Source organism: Schistocerca serialis, chromosome 6, assembly GCF_023864345.2.
Source record: "Schistocerca serialis cubense isolate TAMUIC-IGC-003099 chromosome 6, iqSchSeri2.2, whole genome shotgun sequence".
Classification (NCBI taxonomy): Eukaryota; Metazoa; Arthropoda; class Insecta; order Orthoptera; family Acrididae; genus Schistocerca; species Schistocerca serialis.
Window position 1 is genome coordinate 411,549,555 of NC_064643.1, and position 23,429 is coordinate 411,572,983.

A 23,429-nucleotide genomic window follows, 5' to 3' on the forward strand; every position below is an offset into this window, starting at 1 on the left:
CATCGCTGCCAAATTTTTGCCCCCCCAGTGGAGGGTTATGAAACACGTATGTTGTGTGGCGGCGATGGCGAGGCATTGCAGAGTCTCTGACCAGAGAGCCATTTATCGTGGCTAGTCTGCACTTGACCGCGCGAGAGTTGCGAGCGGTACTCTGTCAGTAGTAGTCGTGCAGTACAGTTGCGAGCAGTAGTCAGTGGGCAGTCTGTGAGCAGTGCAGTCTGTCGGTAGCAGTAGGCCAGAGTGGTCGGTCCGCAGTAGTAGTCGAGTACAGTTGTGTGTGAGGAGTCGGCGGGCATCGACATGGCACTCTGGTCAAGATTCAGGACGAGGTATATTATTTTTAAATGCGCTCAGCTAATAATGTAAATTAACTGTAACTAATTTGTGCAATAATCGCCCCAATAATAATTTTTGGTTTTCAAAGAAATTTTTTTAACAAAGAATTCTTTAATGAAAGAAATATTCCCTCGATATTTCTTAAAGAAAAGCTTCCAAAGCTTCCCTTAAATTCAAAATTTTTGCAATCAATTTCCTCCAAGCGGCGGCCAACAATAAGAGCAGAACTTTGACATGCAGTTATACTGAGGTAAGAAATTAATTCTGATTTTTGCACAGGGCCAAAGACCGATATTTTGGTTCAAAGCAATTTTTTAACAAAGAATTCTTTAATGAAAGAAATATTCCCTTGATATTCCTTAAAGAAAAGCTTCCCTTAAATTCAAAATTTTTGCAATCAATTTCCTCCAAGCTGTTGGCCGCCGCTTGGAGGAAATTGATTGCAAAAATTTTGAATTTAAGGGAAGCTTTTCTTTAAGGAATATCAAGCGAATATTTCTTTCATTAAAGAATTCTTCGTTAAAAAAATTGCTTTGAAAACCAAAAATTATTATTGTGGTGATTATTGCACAAATTAGTTACAGTTAATTTACATTATTAGCTGAGCGCATTTAAAAATAATATACCTAGTCCTGAATCTTGACCAGAGTGCCATGTCGACGCCCGCCGATTCCTCACACACAACTGTACTCGACTACTACTGCGGACCGACCACTCTGGCCTACTGCTACCGACAGACTGCACTGCTCACAGACTGCCCACTGACTACTGCTCGCAACTGTACTGCACGACTACTACTGACAGAGTACCGCTCGCAACTCTCGCGCGGTCAAGCGCAGGCTAGCCACGATAAATGGCTCTCTGGTCAGAGACTCTGCAATGCCTCGCCATCGCCGCCACACAACATACGTGTTTCAAGACGAAAACGGTCTAAAGACGCAGTGGCAAATTCTCCAGATCTGTTGACAATGATATTTTGAGTCATCACTCTACTGAGTGACTGAAATGTAGTTTGCGTACCTGTGAACATAACAATATGTTAGAATTCATTTTCTAAACACGATCTACTACGGTACTGTATGGCTACTTACATATTAATTACACTATTAATATTTTCACAGTTGTTTCTTTAATACAAAATTAAAGCCAACGGAAGAACAAACGTAAAACATGCTTACTAATGACAGGTTTGTTGAGATGCAATTTTCTGTGTGGACAGATGTAACTTTTTCATACGGTGGTAAGTCACAGAAATCACAGAAGTCACAGAAATCGCAGAAGTAGCAGAATTCGCAGAAATCACAGAAATCGCGGAAGTAGCAGAAATCGCAGAAATAGCAGTGGCGGAGGGATACACGACCTAGGTTCCTTAACTGCGACTCTTAACTGCGACAAATCATAGTTAAGAATAACAGATACTGAAAAGTAGCATTCACAGAAATTACTGATATCGGAAAATCGCAGTTTAGCCCATCACTACTAAGTATGCATTCGAGCATAGCAAGTACTAGCAATGGGTGATGTAAACGCAAAGCGTTCCGACGGTGGAAACAATCGAGAAGCTGCGCATTTGGAATAGCGACAATTTGAAAATGGTTGCACTTGGTTGTGATAGCCTTACTTGAACGAACCAATTAATTTTAGACATTTCTTTTCAGCAGAAAATTTCTCCAGTTCCACTGTTACTAACGATTGCGAAATTTGTAAAGTATAAATTATTAAATAAAAATGTAACCAAATTCGCAGAGATTATATTATGCATGGGTTGGGTCTGTGGTATCAAAGTGTTATATCTGTTTCTTAGCGTCCGTTGTGCTGTTTGTATACATTATACAATGTGCGCAGAAGATGGCAAGTGCTCACGTGTTGGATGAGGTTAGGGAGAAGTTTGAAAATTTTATTAAAAAACCAGAAAATTACTTGAAGTAAGTGACAAATTGAAGAGTTCAACAGTTTTTTGTGTTTTTTTGTTGTTCAGTTCCATCAAACGCAGAAAAATTATTTTATTTATATCTTTGACAGGGTTCAGAATGAGATAGCTGATAGTATAAAGTTGCTAGTAAAGACTTTATATGATTACACGAAATCAGCAGAAGATGGATCATGTGGAGATGCTTTACCAGAGCTTATTATACAAGACTTTGACGAAGAACAAATTTGGCAACAGCTGGAACTTCAGAATGAAGCAGTTTTTGGCAACTTTATTGATAAAATTGCTTTTTTTACTGCGTGCAAGAAGCGATTACAATTCCCGACGACTAGGAGCATTGAGGACGATTCGTTCACGACAGACGATAACCCAGAAAACCATCAAAGCGGTCGTCATGAATCGGATAGTAGTGAAAATGGCAGTGACGACGAGGTTTTCTCCGATCACGGAGACGTACGTGTTAGGAAACCGAATAGGGAAGAAGAGGATTGCTCCTCTGACCCCTTAGAAGAGAAAGATGCAGAAGAAAGCGAATCACCAAGACGCGGCAGAAATATGACAAAGTTGCAGAGAGGTATGTAGCCTATGTCCTGGAATTGTGTTTCTGTTATTTGTAGTTATAGTGTAATACTTAGGACCGATGTTTAGTTGGATCTAAAGTTGTCACTCATTGAATGTGTTTTACATTGACCAACGTTCCTCCCTTGCAGTACTATATAGTATTTTATCAAGTTTTATTATCGCTGATGACTTCGATTTTCATTTCATGTATCAGAATGTTTTTGCGAGCAAAATATTTTACTAGCCACGTTTATTATCTGCTTAATATTTACAGAAATTTGTTTACGCAGCAAATAGTTTTTAGAAACCACCCATTTCGATATTGTCAATGAAGCTATTTGCGGTACTGGTAAAAATTAAGTATTTGACCAACGACCACCCCTTGCATTTTTAAATATGGCTGTAAACATTTTTTTTTCATTATTTTTTGAGGAATATGTATTTGATGGTTTTTCAATCTAATTTTGTGTTTGTTGTCATGTTTACGTAATGACGTCATAGTCGCGATATGGGAGTTGTTCTGAATGGTCGTTTCCGCCATATTGGTGACATCATTGGTCAAAGCAGACGAGTGGAATCGGACGTTTCCCATAACGTATAAGTCAACAGCAACTACCGATGCCACACTATGTCTCAAAACTTTCACCACCACAACCATCACACTTAATCCTTAAAAAACAAAAAAACAAAAAAAAAACACCTAGAGAATCAAAATTGGAATCTAACACTTCCCTTGACCTGTTATCCTTAGAACTTTAGTAAGCCTAATTTCTTCACGACACACTGAACACTTCACGGCTTAAGCCAACAGGTCGAATAGCTGAAGAAATTGTATTAGAGACAACGCACTGCCCCTCGTCATCGCTGACAGCTGAAAACTGTTGACCTTGTCAGTCATATCCATACTTATCAAAGAGATAAACAAAGCGATTTACCAAAATTCACACACGACAAACAGGAAAAAAAAACTACTGTAACGTCGACACAACAGAACCAAAATCGTTAACTCACTGAAAAATATTCAGCTGAAAGAACAGTCACCACTGATACCACATACGTGCAATGCTACCATGCAAGTGAACCCCATATGCCATATAACATGCTAACCACACACACACCACCAGAGAGAACCACCGACCGCAACAATACGCCACCTATAAATATGCCACACGCGCAAAACTAAACCAAAAACATCACCTAACGCACAACATATAAACACACCGCGAGAGAGCACCACCGATCACATCAAAATGACACCTACAAACATGCCACTCTCACAAACTAAACTCCGCACTGTACAGACGTCACACACCACAACGGCCTTACGTCTCGTGTCAAAGCCAACGGGTGGAATCGGACGCTTCGGTTGACTCGCATAGCATGCTTAGGCTGAATCATTGCCTTGTTTCTCAAGTTCTGACAGGACAGAGTTTGTTGAAAGTGAGTTAAAAGCTTTCCCAGAATCCATTAAACCAGTACAATGTTGTAATTTATATTCTTTTTTTTCCTATAATTTGGTACACGTGTTATAAGTGGTCCATTCACAACTGTATCCATTTCCAACTTGTTTTTTTGTCATACACCATGTGGCCCTAAATATCTGGATACCTATTGTGTGATGCCTGTTGTATGTTGATAACATATGAGTAATATGCAAGACCACCTTTTACTGGTATTTTAGCATGTTATCTTCAGGGACTGGCCTTCAACTTAGTTCCATTACACTGAAGATGGAATTAGTGTTTGCTTTTCCTTGTGCAAACTTGCTGCTCCTGTAATTTTGGACAAAATGTTACAATTATGGTAAAGACTGCGTAAGATGATCCCTCACAGTAGCATTGGGCTGTGGGGTTGACAGAAGCGTCCGATCCCACGCGTCGGCTTTGACCCGTGACGTAAGGGTGTTGTCGTGTGTGATGTCGTGACGGCATGGAGTTTGGTTTGAATGTGGCTGTCTCCAGTTTTGTTTTATCTTATTTTATTTACTTTTCTGATCTGTTCGTTCTATCTCGTGAGATTTATTTTTTTTAAATTTAAAAACGCTTATTACTTATTTTAATTATCTGTTTCCTCCAATTTCTGTTTTAGTTTATTATATTTATCTTTCTGATCTGTTCGTTCTATCCCGTGAGACTTTTTTTTTTTAAACAAGACAAAAAGCACTAATCAGCTACTGAAGCATCTTTATCTTCTATGGGTTGCAGGGGCTACGACCCCTGGGGCGGTGGGTGGGTATTCATGCATGGCTGTCTTCACTTACACGTTGTATCTACGCAAGGCGTCTAAATTTGTTTATATTTAGTTTGCCCCCCCCCCCCCCCCCCCCCCCCCCCCCCGAAAAACACCCCATTTCCCGCGCTTGTCCCGTTAGTGTCATTAGGCTTCTTGTGGAAAGTGTGTGTGTTTGTTTTTGTTTCCGCCATATTTGTGACGTCATGGGTCAAAGCAGACGGGCGGGATCGGTCGCTTCTGTATTTCCGGGCTGTGTGTGACAGCTTCATGTGCCCACCTCAACCAGTCATATAATGCAATTCTGTAAACATCCCTATGGCAATGCTTCAGTGTTGTCACAGCTCTATAGAAGGCTACTGTCTTGCATGTAGCTATATGTACTTCGCTGCTGAAAGCTGACAATAGCACTAGTTGTCGGGGATCTTGTTACTCCATCTCAGCTATATTTATAAATAACAACAGCTGCATGTGCAGTTACTGGAACTAAGCTAATGTGTGTATTTCACTACATATTTTTTTATAAAATTGTTCACAAATTAGTCAATTTAAGTTTAACTGTTTCCATCTATATTGCTTTCAATTAATTTACAATGCTTTAATATTTGAAAGATCATGATGCATAAATGACAAGAGAACAATAGTCAATATTCAAATGACAGTTTAAAAGCTGTTATATTCAAACTGATCATCCATAAAGGAAATGAGCAAGTCTAAAAGTGCCTACAGCTCAGAATTCGGAAATGTTCTGACATTTGCGCATTTGGTGTATAATGTATGCTTGAATTAGTCAGAAAAGCAGATCTAGATGTGGCTACATTTTTGAAACAGCAACTTGCAGTTCTGCGTCCAGCTGTAGTTGAGACCTATGTTTCGTCATGATTAATGCCTTTGTGGAAAATGTTGACTCGCACGTAAGTTCATGGGAAGGGTAACAACTCACCCACTGCCCTTCTTGCTAATTTAGATATTCGTTTTGAAACGTCCTTTCACTTGAGAGTTTTATTAGCTCCTCCTGTTCTGCTTTTGATAATGGTCTGTTGTTATCGTATTGAACAGATTATGGGTTCAGTCATACTCAGGTGAAGGTCCTGGAAATCTATCATCGAATTGTTGACGAAGGTGGAAATACGGAATCGTCCAATCCCGCCTGTCTGCTTTGACCCATGACGTCACAAATATGGCGGAAACGACCATAAACCACGATTCCAATGTGGCGCATATAAAGTTGGTACGTACACATTACGAGGACGAAAATACATCGAAAAACGAACACACACACTTTCCACAAAAAGCCTAATGACACTAACGGGACAAGTGTGGGAAATGGGGTGTTTTTGGTTGAGGGCAAACTAAATATAAACAAATTTAGACACCCACCCCTATACAAAACCACACAAAACGACGAAAAAAACCGACACCACAAAACTCCCCAAATACCACTAAACACAATATCATCTGGAATCGGACACTTCCCTTGACCGATAGCTCAACAGCAGCTCCCGATCCCATAAATTAGGATCAAACACTTCCCTTGGCCTAAATAGCTCAAAAACATCTCCTGATACCAATATCAACATACACAGCCACACATTGGGATTGAACACTTCCCATGACGTGCGCACTGTTAATTTTATCCGTCATATCCATTTCTGAACAAAAACAACAACCGATTAATACTAAAATTACCAGACTATGTACAGCGAACAACACTAAATTAACCTTCACACAAAATCATTAACTCACTGAAACGAATTTCACTACAAACACAGCCGACACGCGAACAATTCTGGATAATGACCGAAAGCAAACTGAGCCCATTACATCACACAAATGAAAACGCTGAACATACCACCAGAGAGCACAACAAACCACAACACGACGACATCTACAAACACGCCAAACTCACAAACCAAACTCCGCGCTGTCATGACGTCACATACGACAACACCCTTACGTCACTGGTCAAAGCCGACGCGTGGGATCGGACGCTTCTGTCGACCCACGAAGGTTTTTGATATGTACTACGCCACCTGTACTGATTTTTCCTACATCCAGCTTATTTTCCTTTACAAGATCATTCATACAAGAAAAAGTATTGCTGTTGCTCTCCTCCATCTGAGTATTCTAATGTCCAAATTTTCTCACGGCTGCATGCACTTTATCATTTAGAAAGACATTATGCTGCTATTTTGTCTTTGAAGTGATACATTAAGATCAATCAGTTTCTCAAACCTATCGGTCAACTAGCACAATATTAGAAGCCATTTTGCACCTAAAAACAGAGCCGTACTGTAGGACTCCTGTTCAGTAGGAAAAGCTGTTGGGGTTTCAGCTCCACAACCCAATGGAAAACTTTACCTTGAGACAACCAGTGTACTCAGTGTGCAATACAAGTGGATCATGAGTAGAACCCATCTCCTTGCAAAGAATGGAAATAGCCTAATGTTTAAAGTTCATGCTTTCACAAAATTTGCTACACTGACTGTATCATTCAGCATTTTATTGACTTCTGGTTGTACTACTTTAGAAGGCAATGCTTTTCTGTGTCTCATGCAATGTGTGAATTGTGCCATGAACCCCATTTTAGTTTCATTAAATGCTGCCACTCAACTGGTGTGTATACCAACACATTTTGTCCATGAAAGGCTGTTATAAACAAAAAAGGAATTCACAAGCAACAAAATATCCCCACCTGTAGTCCTCCCTTCCAGGGCTTTACAAAATGAAAGTTCTTGTGCATTTCATCTTCATAACAGTAGTGTACAAAAACAAGAAGCTGAGAAAAACTTTTGACATCAGTACAATTGTCAAGTTGCAGGGTGAATTTTTGGTTGTCATTAAAATGTGGTGGCAACTGTTTTTTCGTGTCAGTAGCTTTTGGATTAATATGAGTCATCTGAGAGTGGTATCAACTGCAGACTCTCACCAAATTTCTCCATGTATAATTTTTCACATTTTGAGGGCTGTGGGGAGAAGTAGTTTCTCGCCAATAATATGTAGTGATTTGGATTTTGCAGTTAAGTAGGATACCTCTAGGGATGCTCGTTTTCTTTTAAGGGTATCTGACATTTTCTTTCAGTTGTTGGTCATGATGAATAAACAATTTGATGGATTTTCTTACGTAGTCTGAATGATTTGTCTGCAGATATCTCTTCAGTTTTGCATACTTTAAGTTATTGCTGGCAAAAAGCTCCAAACAAAGAAACACTGTGGCTGTTACTCATGATTCAAAATAATGTGGTAAAGCCCAATACTGGTAATCAACCTGATATGTATGCACTTTCGTTTTGCATTTGGAATTAATGTTATTGATAAGTACAGGGAAAGATATGAAAGAAGAAAGTTCTTCAGTTAAATATGAATCTTCTTCCTTATTAGGACTACATGCTTTTGAAAGAGAAGAGATAGATGGTGAATCACTTCTCTGGAATCTGTTGCTACCACTGTGAATCAACCATTTATCCATGGGAATGACAGGGACTGCATCACTATATTTTAAATCCAATTAACTACTTCCACTGAACATACTTTAGAATTCAACCTCTCTCTAGCTCATTACCTTTGCAGTAACTCCAGAAGCCTGACTGAAATTGAGTGTTCAGTCACAGTTGCTTTGATTAATAATCTATTCTTGTAGTCATGGCAGTATTATGAAAAGGATAGATTGCTACTCACCACATAGAGGTGACACCAAGCCACAGACAGGCACGACAAAAAGACTGCTATAGACTTCAGCTTTCACCCAAAACCCCTCATCTAACACACACACACACACACACACACACACACACACACACACACACACACACACGACCACTGCCTCTGGCATTGAGGCTGGACTGAGGGTGATAATATGATATATAAATTTTAATGCAACCCAGCACCCACTCTATTACTGTTTGTTGCCCCCCTTCCTTAATCTGAGGACACCTGAGTTATAGGCCTATATGTCTAACAAGGGAACCTCCCCATCGCACCCCCCTCAGATTTAGTTAGAATTTGGCACAGTGGATAGGCCTTGAAAAACTGAACACAGATCAATCGAGAAAACAGGAAGAAGTTGTGTGGAACTATGAAAAAATAAGCAAAATATACAAACTGAGTAGTCCATGGGCAACATAAGCAACATCAATGATGCTGTTGGCACAGGAGCGCCGTGGTCCCGTGGTTAGCGTGAGCGGCTGCGGAACAACGGAACAAGAGGTCCTTGGTTCAATTCTTCCCTCCTGTAAAAATTTTAAATTTTTATTTTCAGACAATTATCAGAGTTCAGGCATTCACACATAATCAATTTCGCTCTCCAAAATTCCAGGACATGTTCAGATTTGCTTGGACATATGCAGGATTTGACGGTCTACACACGGAAAAATTTGAAAACGTTAAAAACATATGGTTTGACAGAGCACAGAGAAAACTGTACGACTGTGAAACTATTACATTCATTTGTTGCAGTTTATGTGACACACACTTATGTTTTCATCACTTTTTTGGGAGTGATTATCTCATCCACAAGAAAACCTAAATCGGGCAAGGTAGAAGAATCTTTTTACCCATTCGCCAAGTGTGCATGTTAGGTGGGTCGACAACATATTCCTGTCATGTGACGCACATGCCGTCACCAGTGTCATATAGAATATACCAGACGTGTTTTCCTGGATCAAATGTTTTCGGTTCCCATTGGAGAGGCACGTCCTTTCGTCTACTAATCGCACGGTTTTGCGGTGTGGTCACAAAACACAGACACTAAACTTATTGCAGTGAACAGAGACGTCAATGAACGAACGGACAGATCATAACTTTGCAAAAATAAAGTCAGTAAACTTTTCGCTCGAGGGTAGACTTGAACCAAGGACCTCTCGTTCTGCAGCTGCTCCCGCTAACCACGGGACCGCGGTGCTCTTGTGCCATTAAGATCCTTGATGTTGTCTATGTTACCCATGGACTACTCAGTTTGTATATTTTGCTTATTTTTTCATAGTTCCGCACAACTTCTTCCTGTTTTCTCGACTGATCTGTGTTCAGTTTTTCAAGGCCTATCCCCTGTGCCAAATTATAACTAAATCTGAGGGGGGTACGATGGGGAGGTTCCCTTGTAAGCAAAAGATTTTTGGAATTTGCTGTCCCCCCCCCCCCCCCCCCCCCCCCCTTCTCCTCTCCTCGCCACTCAGTTCCTCGCATTCCCACATGTTGTTGTTGTTGTTGTTGTTGTTGTTGTTGTCTTCAGTCCTGAGACTGGTTTGATGCAGCTCTCCATGCTACCTCTATCCTGGGCAAGTTTCTTCATCTCTCAGTACTTACTGCAACCTACATCCTTCTGAATCTGCTTAGTGTATTCATCTCTTGGTCTCCCTCTACGATTTTTACCCTCCACGCTGCCCTCTAATGCTAAATTTGTGATCCCTTGATGCCTCAGAACATGTCCTACCAACTGGTCCCTTCTTCTTGTCAAATTGTGCCACAAACTCCTCTTCTCCCCAATTCTATTCAATACCTCCTCATTAGTTATGTGATCTACCCATCTAATCTTCAGCATTCTTCTGTAGCACCACATTTCGAAAGCTTCTATTCTCTTCTTGTCGAAACTATTTATTGTCCGTGTTTCACTTCTATATGGCTGTGTGCTCCGCCATATTGGCGGTTGACCTTGAACGAGTTTCGCTCTGCCGCCGCTAGGGCTTGGCGGCTCGCGCTAGAGTTCTAACTAAGCGCGAGCCGCTACTAAAAATTCCGGATGCGGCTGCCATGTTGGATTATCAGCACGCTACTTCCTGCCGCGCCCAGTTTGGCGGCGCTTATCAGCAGTAACTTCCGCTGTATAGGCAGCTGCACGCTCATTCGACTCGAGGCAGCCGCACTGAGCACACAGCCATGCCGTACAGGAGGAGAAGATATGCAAGAAGATCAAGACTGCCTGTGTACAAGACTGTTGATACATTTAGTCTTACTCCTAATAATGTAGCACAAGAAGAGCTACTAAATGGACCTATTACTTTTGTAGGAGCTAAGATTCATTTTTCTTGTACAACTACAGAGTTTATAACACTCCATACAAATACTTTCAGAAACGACTTCCTGACACTTAAATATATACTTGATGTTAGCAAATTTCTCTTTTTCAGAAACGCTTTCCTTGCCATTGCCAGTGTACATTTTATATCCTCTCTACGTTGACCATCATCAGTTATTTTGCTTCCCAAATAGCAAAACTCCTTTACTACTTTAAGCATCTCATTTCCTAATCTAATTCCCTCAGCATCACCTGACTTAATTTGACTGTATTCCATTATCCTCATTTTGCTTTTGTTGATGTTCATCTTATATCCTCCTTTCAAGACGCTGTCCATTCCGTTCAACTGCTCTTCCAAGTCCTTTGCTGTCTGTGACAGAATTACAATGTCATCGGCGAACCTCAAAGTTTTTATTTCTTCTCCATGGACTTCAATACCCACTCCGAATTTTTCTTTTGTTTCCTTTACTGCTTGCTCAATAAACAGATTGAATAACATCGGGGACAGGCTACAACCCTGTCTCTCTCCCTTCCCAACCGCTGCTTCCCTTTCATGCCCCTCGACTCTTATAACTGCCATCTGGTTTCTGTACAAATTGTAAATAGCCATTCGCTCCCTGTATTTTACCCCTGCCACCTTCAGAATTTCAAAGAGAGTATTTCAGTCAACATTGTCAAAAGCTTTCTCTAAGTCTACAAATGCTAGAAATGTAGATTTGCCTTTCCTTAATCTATTTTCTAAGATAAGTCGTAGGGTCAGTATTCCCTCACGTGTTCCAACATTTCTGCGGAATCCAAACTGATCTTCGCCGAGGTCGGCTACTACCAGTTTTTCCATTCGACTATAAAGAATATGTGTTAGTATTTTGCAGCTGTAACCAATTAAACTGATAGTTTGGTAATTTTCACATCTGTCAACACCTGCTTTGTTTGGGATTGGAATTATTATATTCTTCTTGAAGTCTGAGGGTATTTCGCCTGTCTCATACATCTTGCTCACCAGATGGTAGAGTTTAGTCAGGACTGGCACTCCCAAGGCCGTCTTTAGTTCCAATGGAATGTTGTCTACTTCCGGGGCCTTGTTTCGACTCAGGTCCTTCAGTGCTCTGTCAAACTCTTCACGCAGTATCGTATCTCCCATTTCACCTTCTTCTACATCCTCTTCCGTTTCCATAATATTGTCCTCAAGTACATCGCCCTTGTATAGACCCTCTATATCAGGCTGTTCCAACCGAGCTCCAGGGAGCCGGAGCGCTCACTGCGGCAGCTCGGAGCCCGTGTGGAGGGGGAAAGTGAACTCACTGCCCCCTGGCCGCATGCAGCCGCAACTGACGCAATAATCTGTGTTCAATGACAGCTATGACTAGCCGCGGGAGCCCTGTACTTCTATTGGAGGATACCTTTCTATTGTTTGAGAGGGATGGTCATCTGCAGTGTGTTGTATGTCATAAAGTATTTAAATCTGCAAAGAGGTACAATATGCAATGGCATTATACATGTCTTCAAGTAAATGAAGAAGTCTTGGATGTGGTACCACTTGATTACACTGCAACAGGATGTGACATTTTTGAAGCTGTTTGTGAATTAGTGGACAATATGAATTTGCAGTGGGATAAGCTCCATTCTGTAGCGAGAGACGGTGCACCACAAAAGATCGGGTGTCACCAAAGTTTTGGTTCTCGTTTGAAAAATAAACTCGGGGACGAATTTGGGAAAGACATTTTCACTCTTCAATGTTTTATTCATCAAGAGGCACTATGTGCTGAAACAGTAGAGCTAGGTGGCGTAATGAAAGATGTCGTGAAGTGTGTGAATTTTGTGCGGCGTCACGGTATGAATCATCGCCAATTCAAAGGATTCCTGAAAGATGTGGAAGCAGAGTATGGGGATATACCTTACCACAGTACAGTTCGTTGACTGAGTCGGGGAAAAGTTCTTGATGTTTTCTTTGCCAGTCGTGAGGAAGTAACCCTTTTTCTCAAAATGAAAGAGGAAGAAATGCGTTGTCTGAAAGATATAAAATGGATATCAGACCTGGCGTTCCTAGTTGACATAACAATGCATCTGAATAATTTAAATCTGTCATTGCAGGGCGAAGGGCAGCTAATCGTTGACATGCACGACCAGATCAAAGCGTTCGTGGGAAAGTTACGTTATTTTGAGAGGCAGATGAGTGATGGACATTTAACGTTCTTCGTTAGTCTTGCTTCTTTAAAACTACATGAAGGTACTACTTTCGGCGATTACCAAGCAAAGTTAAAGCAGCTCATCACGTCGTTTGAAACACGATTCCGAGACCTCACTAGTGCGGAAATGGAACTGAAAGTGTTCAGCACTCCTTTTTCAGTTTCCTCCGATGACTTGTCATCCTCAGTTCAATTGGAGATTATTGATTTGCAAAATTCAACTTTGTTGAAATTGAGGTACTACAACACATTGCATTTGTCACGATGGTATCGTTCATTACAGCAAAAAGCTTTTCCCAAGGTACACAACAATGCGGCTCAGATCATGTGGATGTTTGGATCTACGTATTGTTGTGAGCAGCTTTTCTCAGCAATGAAAAGAGTAAAAAGTAAGGAATGATCGTTTCTTCAGGACGCAGCAATGAAGGCCATCCTCCGCATTAACGGTGCGAACACTTTGACGACTGATATTTCCGATCTTGTAACGAAAAGAAAATTTCAAGCTACAGAGGCCCAATAAATTTAGTATGCAATTTCTTGTAAAACAGCTGTTTCTTATTTATTTTCTGAACATCGTATTTCCTTACGTAGCATGTAACCACGTCTTAGCACCTAAGAGTATGAGGTTGTCGATCCTGTAAGACGCAGCTGGCACATCAAAACGCTTGCCTTGCCGTCTGCCTCAGCCAGCCGTGCCACGTGCTAGCGTGCCGGCCCACTAGAATGGTCACAGCGAGCGACACGGCTCCCTGGAGCAGGGAGTGCTCCACGGCTCACAACGGCTCCGACGAGCTGGAACAGCCTGCTCTATATACTCCTTCCACCTTTCTGCTTTCCCTTCTTTGCTTAAAACTGGGTTTCCATCTGAGCTCTTGATATTCATACAAGTGACTCTCTTTTCTCCAAAGGTCTCTTTAATTTTCCTGTAGGCAGTATCTATTTTACACCTAATAAGATAAGCCTCTACATCCTTACATTTGTCCTCTAGCCATCCCTGCTTAGCCATTTTGCACTTCCTGTCGATCTCATTTTTGAGACGTTTGTATTCCCTTTTGCCTGCTTCATTTACTGCGTTTTTATATTTTCTCCTTTCATCAATTAAATTCAATATTTCTTCTGTTACCCAAGGATTTCTACAAGCCCTCGTCTTTTTACCTACTTGATCCTCTGCTGCCTTCACTACTTCATCCCTCAGAGCTACTCATTCTTCTTCTACTGTATTTCTTTCCCCCATTCCTGTCAATTGTTCCCTTATTCTCTCCCTGAAACTCTGTACAACCTCTGGTTCTTTCAGTTTATCCAGGTCCAATCTCCTTAAATTCCCACATTTTTGCAGTTTCTTCTGTTTTAATCTACAGTTCATAACCAATAGATTGTGGTCAGAGTCCACATCTGTCCCTGGAAATGTCTTACAATTTAAAACCTGGTTCCTAAATCTCTGTCTTACCATTATATAATCTATCTGAAAGTTGTCAGTATCTCCAGGCTTCTTCCATGTATACAACCTTCTTTTATGATTCTTGAACCAAGTGTAAGCTATGATTAAGTTGTGCTCTGTGCAAAATTCTACCAGACGGCTTCCTCTTTCATTTCTCTCCCCCAATCCATATTCATCCACTATGTTTCCTTCTCTCCCTTTTCCTACTCTCGAATTCCAGTCTCGAATTAAATTTTCGTCTCCCTTCACTACCTGAAGAATTTCTTTTATCTCATCATACATTTCATCAATTTCTTCATCATCTGCAGAGCTAGTTGGCATATAAACTTGTACTACTGTAGTAGGCATGGGCTTCGTGTCTAGGTTGGCCACAATAATGCATTCACTATGCTGCTGGTAGTAGCTTACCCGCACTCCAATTTTTTTATTCATTATTAAACCTACTCCTGCATTACCCCTATTTGATTTTGTGTTTATAACCCTGTATTCACGTGACCAAAAGTCTTATTCCTCCTGCCACCGAACTTCACTAATTCCCACTATATCTAACTTCAACCTATCCATTTCTGTTTTTAAATTTTCTAACTTACCTGCCCGATTAAGGGATCTGACATTCCACGCTCCGATCCGTAGAACGCCAGTTTTCTTTCTCCTGATAACGACATCCTCTTGAGTAGTCGCCGCCCAGAGATCCGAATGGGGGACTATTTTACCTCCGGAATATTTTACCCAAGAGGACGCCATCATCATTTAACCATACAGTAAAGCTGCATGCCCTCAGGAAATTACGGCTGTAGTTTCCCCTTGCTTTCAGTCATTCGCAGTACCAGCACAGCAAGGCCGTTTTGGTTAGTGTTGCAAAGCCAGATCAGTCAATCATCAAGACTGTTGCCCCTGCAACTACTGAAAAAGCTGCTGCCCCTCTTCAGGAACCACTCGATTGTCTGGTCTCTCAACAGATACCCCCCCCGTTATGGTTGCACCTACGGTATGGCCATCTGTATCGCTGAGGCACGCTAGTTTCTCCACCAACGGCAAGGTCCATGATTCATGGGGGTAGGGCATTCCCACATAGGTCTCATTAATTTGTCAGTTTTTCTATTGTTAGTGATGTCACCCATCATTTATTTGTGGAAGCTCATATCTCCGCCATGTTATGACGTCTTTGGGCTATTCGCACTAATCATGATGTACCTGTCCTACAATCGTGTTGCATCAAACTAGCTAATTAAATTAATACGTAGGCTGCATTCACCCATTCTAACAGATAACAAAATTATCTAGTTCTTGCACTGTACCTGCATGTTCGAGTAATAACCTAGCATAATATGGAGTGCAGTTGTTCTCCATAGTGTATCTTTCTTAGTATTTCTTAGACTTTCACCATTAGGACAACTGTCTTATGTGGTGCTTCTTTTCCTTTATTTTAGAACACTAACAACAGTTTAGCTATACGTTACTGAGTTGTAACCTGGTGAAAGTGTTTATACAGCTGTCAAATAGCTTGGCAGGTTAAAGTTAAGAATATGATTGGTGCAGGCCTCAGTATGTTTCTTCCACATGTACGTACTCTTGTACATGTTAGCCAATGGGAGGATATTGTGAGGTATTCAGTAAGAGGTTAGAAAATAGACAATGTGTTCTAGCTCCAAAATTAATGTCTAACAAAGTCATAATTTGCTCATTACTGGCCCTCATTTTTTGGAAAATACAACACTGCTGAAACTGGGAAAAGAGAGCACACTTCACCACCATAGGACTTTTGACATCACCCATCAGCTTTGACCAGCAATGCTATACAAAGACCGATGATGCATCACAAATATGATTTCAAGATGGCGACCAGTAATCTCAAACATTTCCACGACATGAAAATATAAACCTCAAGTAGGTATGGATAGTACAAATTCTTAATGAAAAATATTGAAGCCAACAAAACTACTTTGTGTGTGTGTGGGGGGGGGGGGGGGGGGGGGATTGTCCACAGGATGGAACTAAAATTTAACAGAACTGCAAAATCACGTTAATTGTAAGATGTACAAAATGCAATGATGACATAAACAAGAAAAACAATAGTGCCCAAACAAGCAAAAAATGGACAGTGAAGCAACTGGTATCGAAAGCATCAGATGAGCTGTATAGCTCATCTTGAAAGACTGTTACTGCTACAAAGATACTAAAACAGGTTGCTCTACACAAAACGAAAAGCAAGATCAATACATATGGCTATAATTTGTGAAAACTAGTGAAAGGTGATACTGTCAACATCAGTTGACCTATGTAGTTTTACTTAAAGACTGATACAAATACAAAATTCCTGAGCTAAATTGCACTAAAATAGCCATTACCGATACATATAGTGAAAAATCACAAAAACTAAAAGACGGTATTGGCAACATTATTTGAGCTGTATCAGTCACTTGAAAGACTGATAGCAATACAAGGTCCTAAACCAAATCATCCGAAAAATGTTAAAAGATGCAACAGATATACATAGTGAAAATTTACGTAAACCAATGAAAGGCAGTTTTGACAGTACCAGTCAGCTATTCTATTCCATGAAACCAGAAAACCAAACATGACCAACATTGACAACCTTACCTCACCAATGTAAGTAAATCAAACTCCATGATACCTACTACTCATAATCCCAGCAGTTAACAATATAACAAAAAAATTCATAAATAAATTGCACTTACTCCTACTTCTGTGTACAAGAAATGCAAAATTATGCACAAAGACTTGTGTACCATACAGACTACAATTAAACAAATAAAAACATAAGAACATACTTACCAAACCAACCAGTCAGCTGACACACAAATCTAGCAATAGTAGAAACAGTGTGTCAACAACACAATCTCCAGACTTCTCAAACCAGGGAACTCTCCTGGTAGAACGCCAAATGTTGTCCCACCGACAGAAACACATTACTGGACTGGTCCCAAGTGTGGCAACTTCACTCTGTCTCATACCTTCTCCTTAAATGTAACACTTCTCATTTTCTGCAATTAAACTGAATAACTATAGAATTTAATCATGTTGAACATGTTGTCCCTCATTGCAATGCAGAGTCATGCTCGTGAACTTCATTATCAAATACATAACCAACAAAAAACAAAACACAAAAACAAAAAACAAAACATAAAATTAAATCTCCATCCATAAACAATATATCTCCCTAATAATTCCAAACCTAAAAATGCATCTATTGTCCATAACTGCCAACATCAAAACAACTCACTGACAAACTGCAACAATCTCTTCTAATAGTATTACCACAAACAACAGTCAAGGAGTTCAATATCACTAACAACACTCACAAACAATTTAGAAACATAAATATCCCACGCTAGTGTGCACCATTGCCTACTCCAACACACCCTCAACAAACTTGATGCATTTCAAATATGCCATGCCACCTGATGTCACACAACACAATTAAGTCGCAGGTCAAAGCAGAAAAGTGATGTCGAAAGCTCAAGTTGAGCCAACATATCTGTTGAAATGCAACTTAGGGCACCTTTTTCCACTCCTCCAGAAAATATTGTGATCTTTGCAAGCCAATTTCACATCCTGTCCCGTCCCGTACCGCAGTCAGATATTAACAAATCATGTTTGTCATGAAATCTCAAAACTACTTTCCTGTGTACCGCTAGTTTCCTATCAATAGAAAATGTGATAGTCTTTGAGTTCTGAAAGCTTTCAGTTGCATTGTAACTTCAAGTATTCTATTTTAGTTGTCAGTCAATGTCAAAATCTACCAACATTTGAATATAGAAAGTATAGTATGTATATGCTTAACACTACATGCCTTACGACAAACTACATACAAATATCCTATGAATTACTCTCACTCAGTTAGGTATGTTGAAGATAGTACATATCTATTTTAAAGTAGTAGTGTTGGTGTTATTCAATAGTTTTAAGTTTCATTGAAATTGTGCTTTGTTTTCTACATTCTTCACATTCCATGAAACCAATGACTTCATTATAGCACATGAATCTTCCCATGTATTTTAGTCACCTTTTTTACTTCAGTAATCATTGTTGCTACAACCTCCTCATGGTCACTGATAATAGTTTTTATATGGACATCCTCAAAGAGGGAAGATCTGTATGTTGCCATTAGATATACAGGGTGTTTAAAAAAAGACTTTACAACTTTAAAAATTCATATAAATTTATTGAAAGAAGATATAGAGCTGGGTTTAGTGTTATTTTGTAGGGAAACACATCAAGTCTTTTTACCTTAAAGTAAAGATGCTATATTTGGCTTCCGTTGGTTATCCTGCACGCATCCCATCGAAAGTCAGTTTCTTCCCAAACTCGCTGTAGCATTGCAGGTGTAACTTGCTCAGTGGTGGTGTAAATTCACAAACATGTTGCAATGAAGGATGTGGGTTTTCATCGCCCCAAATCATATAGTTATGTGTGTTAGTTAACCTAGCCACTTAAATGAAAAGTCGACTTATCAGAAAAGATGATCTTGTCCAAGAAATATTCATTCTCATGTTATCGATATAACACATCCACACACAAGTTCTTATGAGCAATTTTATCAATGTCTTTTATCGCTTATACGATTATCTATCTGAACAGTTTCAATGCAAACGGTTCCTCAACACACACCAGAGAATCATGTGTGGGATTTGCAGTTCACAAGGTGCATACCAGGTCAGTTTTGTAGGACTGTGTGACAAAACATTGTTTCACTCGCTCAGCGACATCGTCAGACATGCCTGGAGTAACTGATGATTTCCCATGTCATAGCGAGCACCCTGTTTCTACAAAACATTTATGCCATTCATAAATTGTAGGCCTACTAGGAGGGTCTTTAGTGTACTTGGTATGGAAATTAAGCTGAACTATTGTCGCCGACTTTGAGTCTTCGAACCAAAACACACAGCCAGCACGCTCGGGTCCAGTGAAGGCAGCCATCTTAACGCAACTGCTGCCAGCACTCCTTACAGTGCTGTTCAGTACTAGCAAACTACACGAGACAAAACTTTATGTATTCCTGTACAAATTGACACTACAATCAACTCTGTAGGTACTGTGAGTTACTTTATATGAATTTTCAAAGATGTAAAGTCCTTTTAGAAACACCCTGTGTTATACAGGGTGTTACAAAAAGGTCCGGCCAAACTTTCAGGAAACATTCCTCACACACAAAGAAAGAAAATATGTTATGTGGACATGTGTCCGGAAACGCTTACTTTCCATGTTAGAGCTCATTTTATTACTTCTCTTCAAATCACATTAATCGTGGAATGGAAACACACAGCAACAGAACGTACCAACGTGGCTTCAAACACTTTGTTACAGGAAATGTTCAAAATGTCCTCCGTTAGCGAGGACACATGCATCCACCCTCTGTCGCATGGAATCCCTGATGCACTGATGCAGCCCTGGAGAATGGCGTATTGTATCACAGCCATCCACAATACTAGCATGAAGAGTCTCTACATTTGGTACCGGGGTTGCGTAGACAAGAGCTTTCAAATGCCCCCATAAATGAAAGACAAGAGGGTTGAGGTCAGGAGAGTGTGGAGGCCATGAAATTGGTCCGCCTCTACCTATCCATCGGTCACCGAATCTGTTGTTGAGAAGCGTACGAACACTTCGACTGAAATGTGCAGGAGCTCCATCATGTATGAACCACATGTTGTGTTGTACTTGTAAAGGCACATGTTCTAGCAGCACAGGTAGAGTATCCCGTATGAAATCATGATAACATTCTCCATTGAGTGTAGGTGGAAGGACATGGGGCCCAATCAAGACATCACCAACAATGCCTGCCCAAACGTTCACAGAAAATCTGTGTTGATGACGTGATCGCACAATTGCGTGCGGATTCTCGTCAGCCCACACATGTTGATTGTGAAAATTTACGGTTTGACCACGTTGGAATGCAGCCTCATGCTTAAAGAGAACATTTGCACTAAAATGAGGATTGACACATTGTTGAATGAACCATTCGGAGAAGTGTACTCGTGGAGGCCAATCAGCTGCTGATAGTGCCTGCACACGCTGTACATGGTACGGAAACAACTGATTCTCCTGTAGCACTCTCCATACAGTGACATGGTCAACGTTACCTTGTACAGCAGCAACTTCTCTGGTGCTGACATTAGGGTTATCGTCAACTGCACGAAGAATTGCCTCGTCCATTGCAGGTGTCATCGTCGTTCTAGGTCTTCCCCAGTCGCGAGTCATAGGCTGGAATGATCCATGCTCCCTAAGACGCCGATCAATTGCTTCAAACGTCTTCCTGTCGGGACACCTTCGTTCTGGAAATCTGTCTCGATACAAACGTACCGTGCCACAGCTATTGCCCTGTGCTAATCCATACATCGAATGGGCATCTGCCAACTCTGCATTTGTAAACATTGCACTGACTGCAAAACCAAGTTTGTGATGAACACTAACCTGTTGATGCTACGTACTGATGTGCTTGATGCTAGTACTGTAGAGCAATGAGTCGCATGTCAACACAAGCACCGAAGTCAACATTACCTTCCTTCAATTGGGCCAACTGGCGATGAGTCGAGGAAGTACAGTACGTACTGACGAAACTAAAATGAGCTCTGACATGGAAATTAAGTGTTTCCGGACACATGTCCACATAACATCTTTTCTTTATTTGTGTGTGAGGAATGTTTCCTGAAAGTCTGGCCGTACCTTTTTGTAACACCCTGTATTTCCATACCGGAAGTACACTTCTGTAAATTCTGTGTACTTTTTGTTCACGGTTCAGTTACCTGTCAAACTATCCATATTTAGGCTTTCCATGGTTGCCCCAAACAGCTTAATAGAAATGCCCGTACAATTCCCTTGGAAAGTGCTTGATCAAGTTATTTCTTCTCACAATCTGAGCTTGGGCTCCACCTCTCATCGTCATTGGGATAAACCCTAATCTTTCTATCTCCACCAGTGTTTCGTTTACAGAATAAACATATTTTTGTTGCATTGCATATTTTTATTAAGAAGTAGATTTTATTGAAGTGAACAAGAAACTGTAATAACATTTTACTCTATGACCTATAGTTCGTTCAGTTATGAATTTCACTATCATTCTGTTCTGTTAGTGTTAACATTGTGATAAACTGCTACTGTAGTTATAGGTCTAGCGTCATAGATTTCATGCTGATGTAATGCTAGGGGTAAAATGAACTTACAAATTTATAAAAAGTGTGTGGTGTTATTTGCTATAAATATTGTAAAAACAATATGCACTGATGTAAAACTGTGAAGGAACTCTATTCAACTGTGAGAAAACAGAATCAAATTGAGAGTAACAAACCCTTAACAAACCTGGAATTGTTACAAAATGCAAAGAGTAATAGCAATGCCGCTCTACTCTCTCTGAAGCACAACACTGTGATTCACTATGGATTTGTTTTTCTGACTGTGGTGACTCCCACAGAGCCCCGCACAGAAGAGCAGAGCTCCTGGGACGTATGAGTATCTGTATGTTGTCCTTCAACCCACTCATGCGCGCCCTTCGTACACCTGTGTCAGCTGTGTCTTGTCTCCTGAGGACGTCTGACCTCCTGGTCTGCTTTCTTGCCCTCCTTGTGGGGCAACAGTGTCTCTTCCTGTCTTCTATTCCTGAGTCTTCTGTCTGCGATTTCTTCATCAGTAGCTAGTATGTGGGCAGGTTTCACTGTTTGTGCCTTGCCATTTACATCTACCTTTAATGGATGTTCACTGCTTGCCAGTATTCTGTGGTGGTTGAATGGTGTCCATCTTCAGCATTACGTGTGGACATGCTCGAAACTCTGTATGCAAGAACATTTTTCCATTTCCATGTCACGGTTCTGGTGGAGGCCAGAGTTTAGATATCTGGTACGTTACTTGTTGGTAAGACATGTGGCAATTCCATGGTTGTCGATAGTCCTCATCCCATGAAGAAATCTTCTGGTAGCTGCAGAGTCTCTCTGTGGATCATTTCCACTGTAGACATTTTTAAATCTGGTTTGTAAGCAGTTCACAATCCCGGTAGCAACACTGGCAAGGTTGAGGCTCAACTGTCTGTATGGCACATCAATGCAGCCTTTAATATCTTGTGCGACCATTTGACCATTCTGTTACTGGTCAGCTGATAGGTGGTTGTGTAATGGTATCGGAATCCGCATAATCTGGACAGCTTTGAGAATACCTTTGATTCGAACTTTTTTTCCATGATCTGTAGTTATGTGCAGAGGTCAGTTGAATCCCGCTATCCGTGTGGCCAAAAAGACTTACGCTACTGTCTCTGCTGACATGACTGTTAAGTGGTACTGTTTTTGCCCATCTTGTATATTGATCTTCTACTGTCAGGAGATAACAAAATCCTTCTGATGGCGACAGTAGTCCCACAGTATCCAAGTGGAAGTGCGCAAACCTTTCCATCATTGGCAGGAAATCTCCTACTGGTTTTTGGACATGGCACACAACTTGTGTGGGACAATCCATGGATAGTTTCAAAGAATGATTTTCACTGGGCTGCAAGGATAAATGGGTCTGACTGGCTACGTGACACATCACACCAGACCTCAGTTCATGTTCTTGCTACTCGTACTTGTTTAAACTGCAGCCATGTAGAGATGTCATTGTTGTATCGTCTGAGTTGTGGATCATGCGTTTGGGCTCTTACCAGGTAGGTTTGTGATATGGCTTTCACCCATGACAAGAAATCTGCAATGATGTTCACCACTCCACTAGTGTGACACAGGTCTGTTGTAAATGGGCAAT

The 23,429-nt window shown here is 40.7% G+C and overlaps 1 protein-coding gene across 1 annotated transcript in view; it reads left to right on the plus strand.

Annotated features, from left to right (window-relative positions):
• Positions 1 to 2,141: 2,141 nt before the first annotated feature.
• Positions 2,142 to 23,429, plus strand: part of LOC126484211 (U3 small nucleolar ribonucleoprotein protein MPP10) — a 90,273-nt gene continuing 68,985 nt past the window's right edge. Inside the window, exons 1-2 of the mRNA XM_050107623.1 lie at positions 2,142 to 2,261; positions 2,359 to 2,840. Coding sequence (XP_049963580.1) covers positions 2,185 to 2,261; positions 2,359 to 2,840 — 559 coding nt within the window. The 5' untranslated portion in view covers positions 2,142 to 2,184. The remainder of the gene's footprint in view (positions 2,262 to 2,358; positions 2,841 to 23,429) is intronic.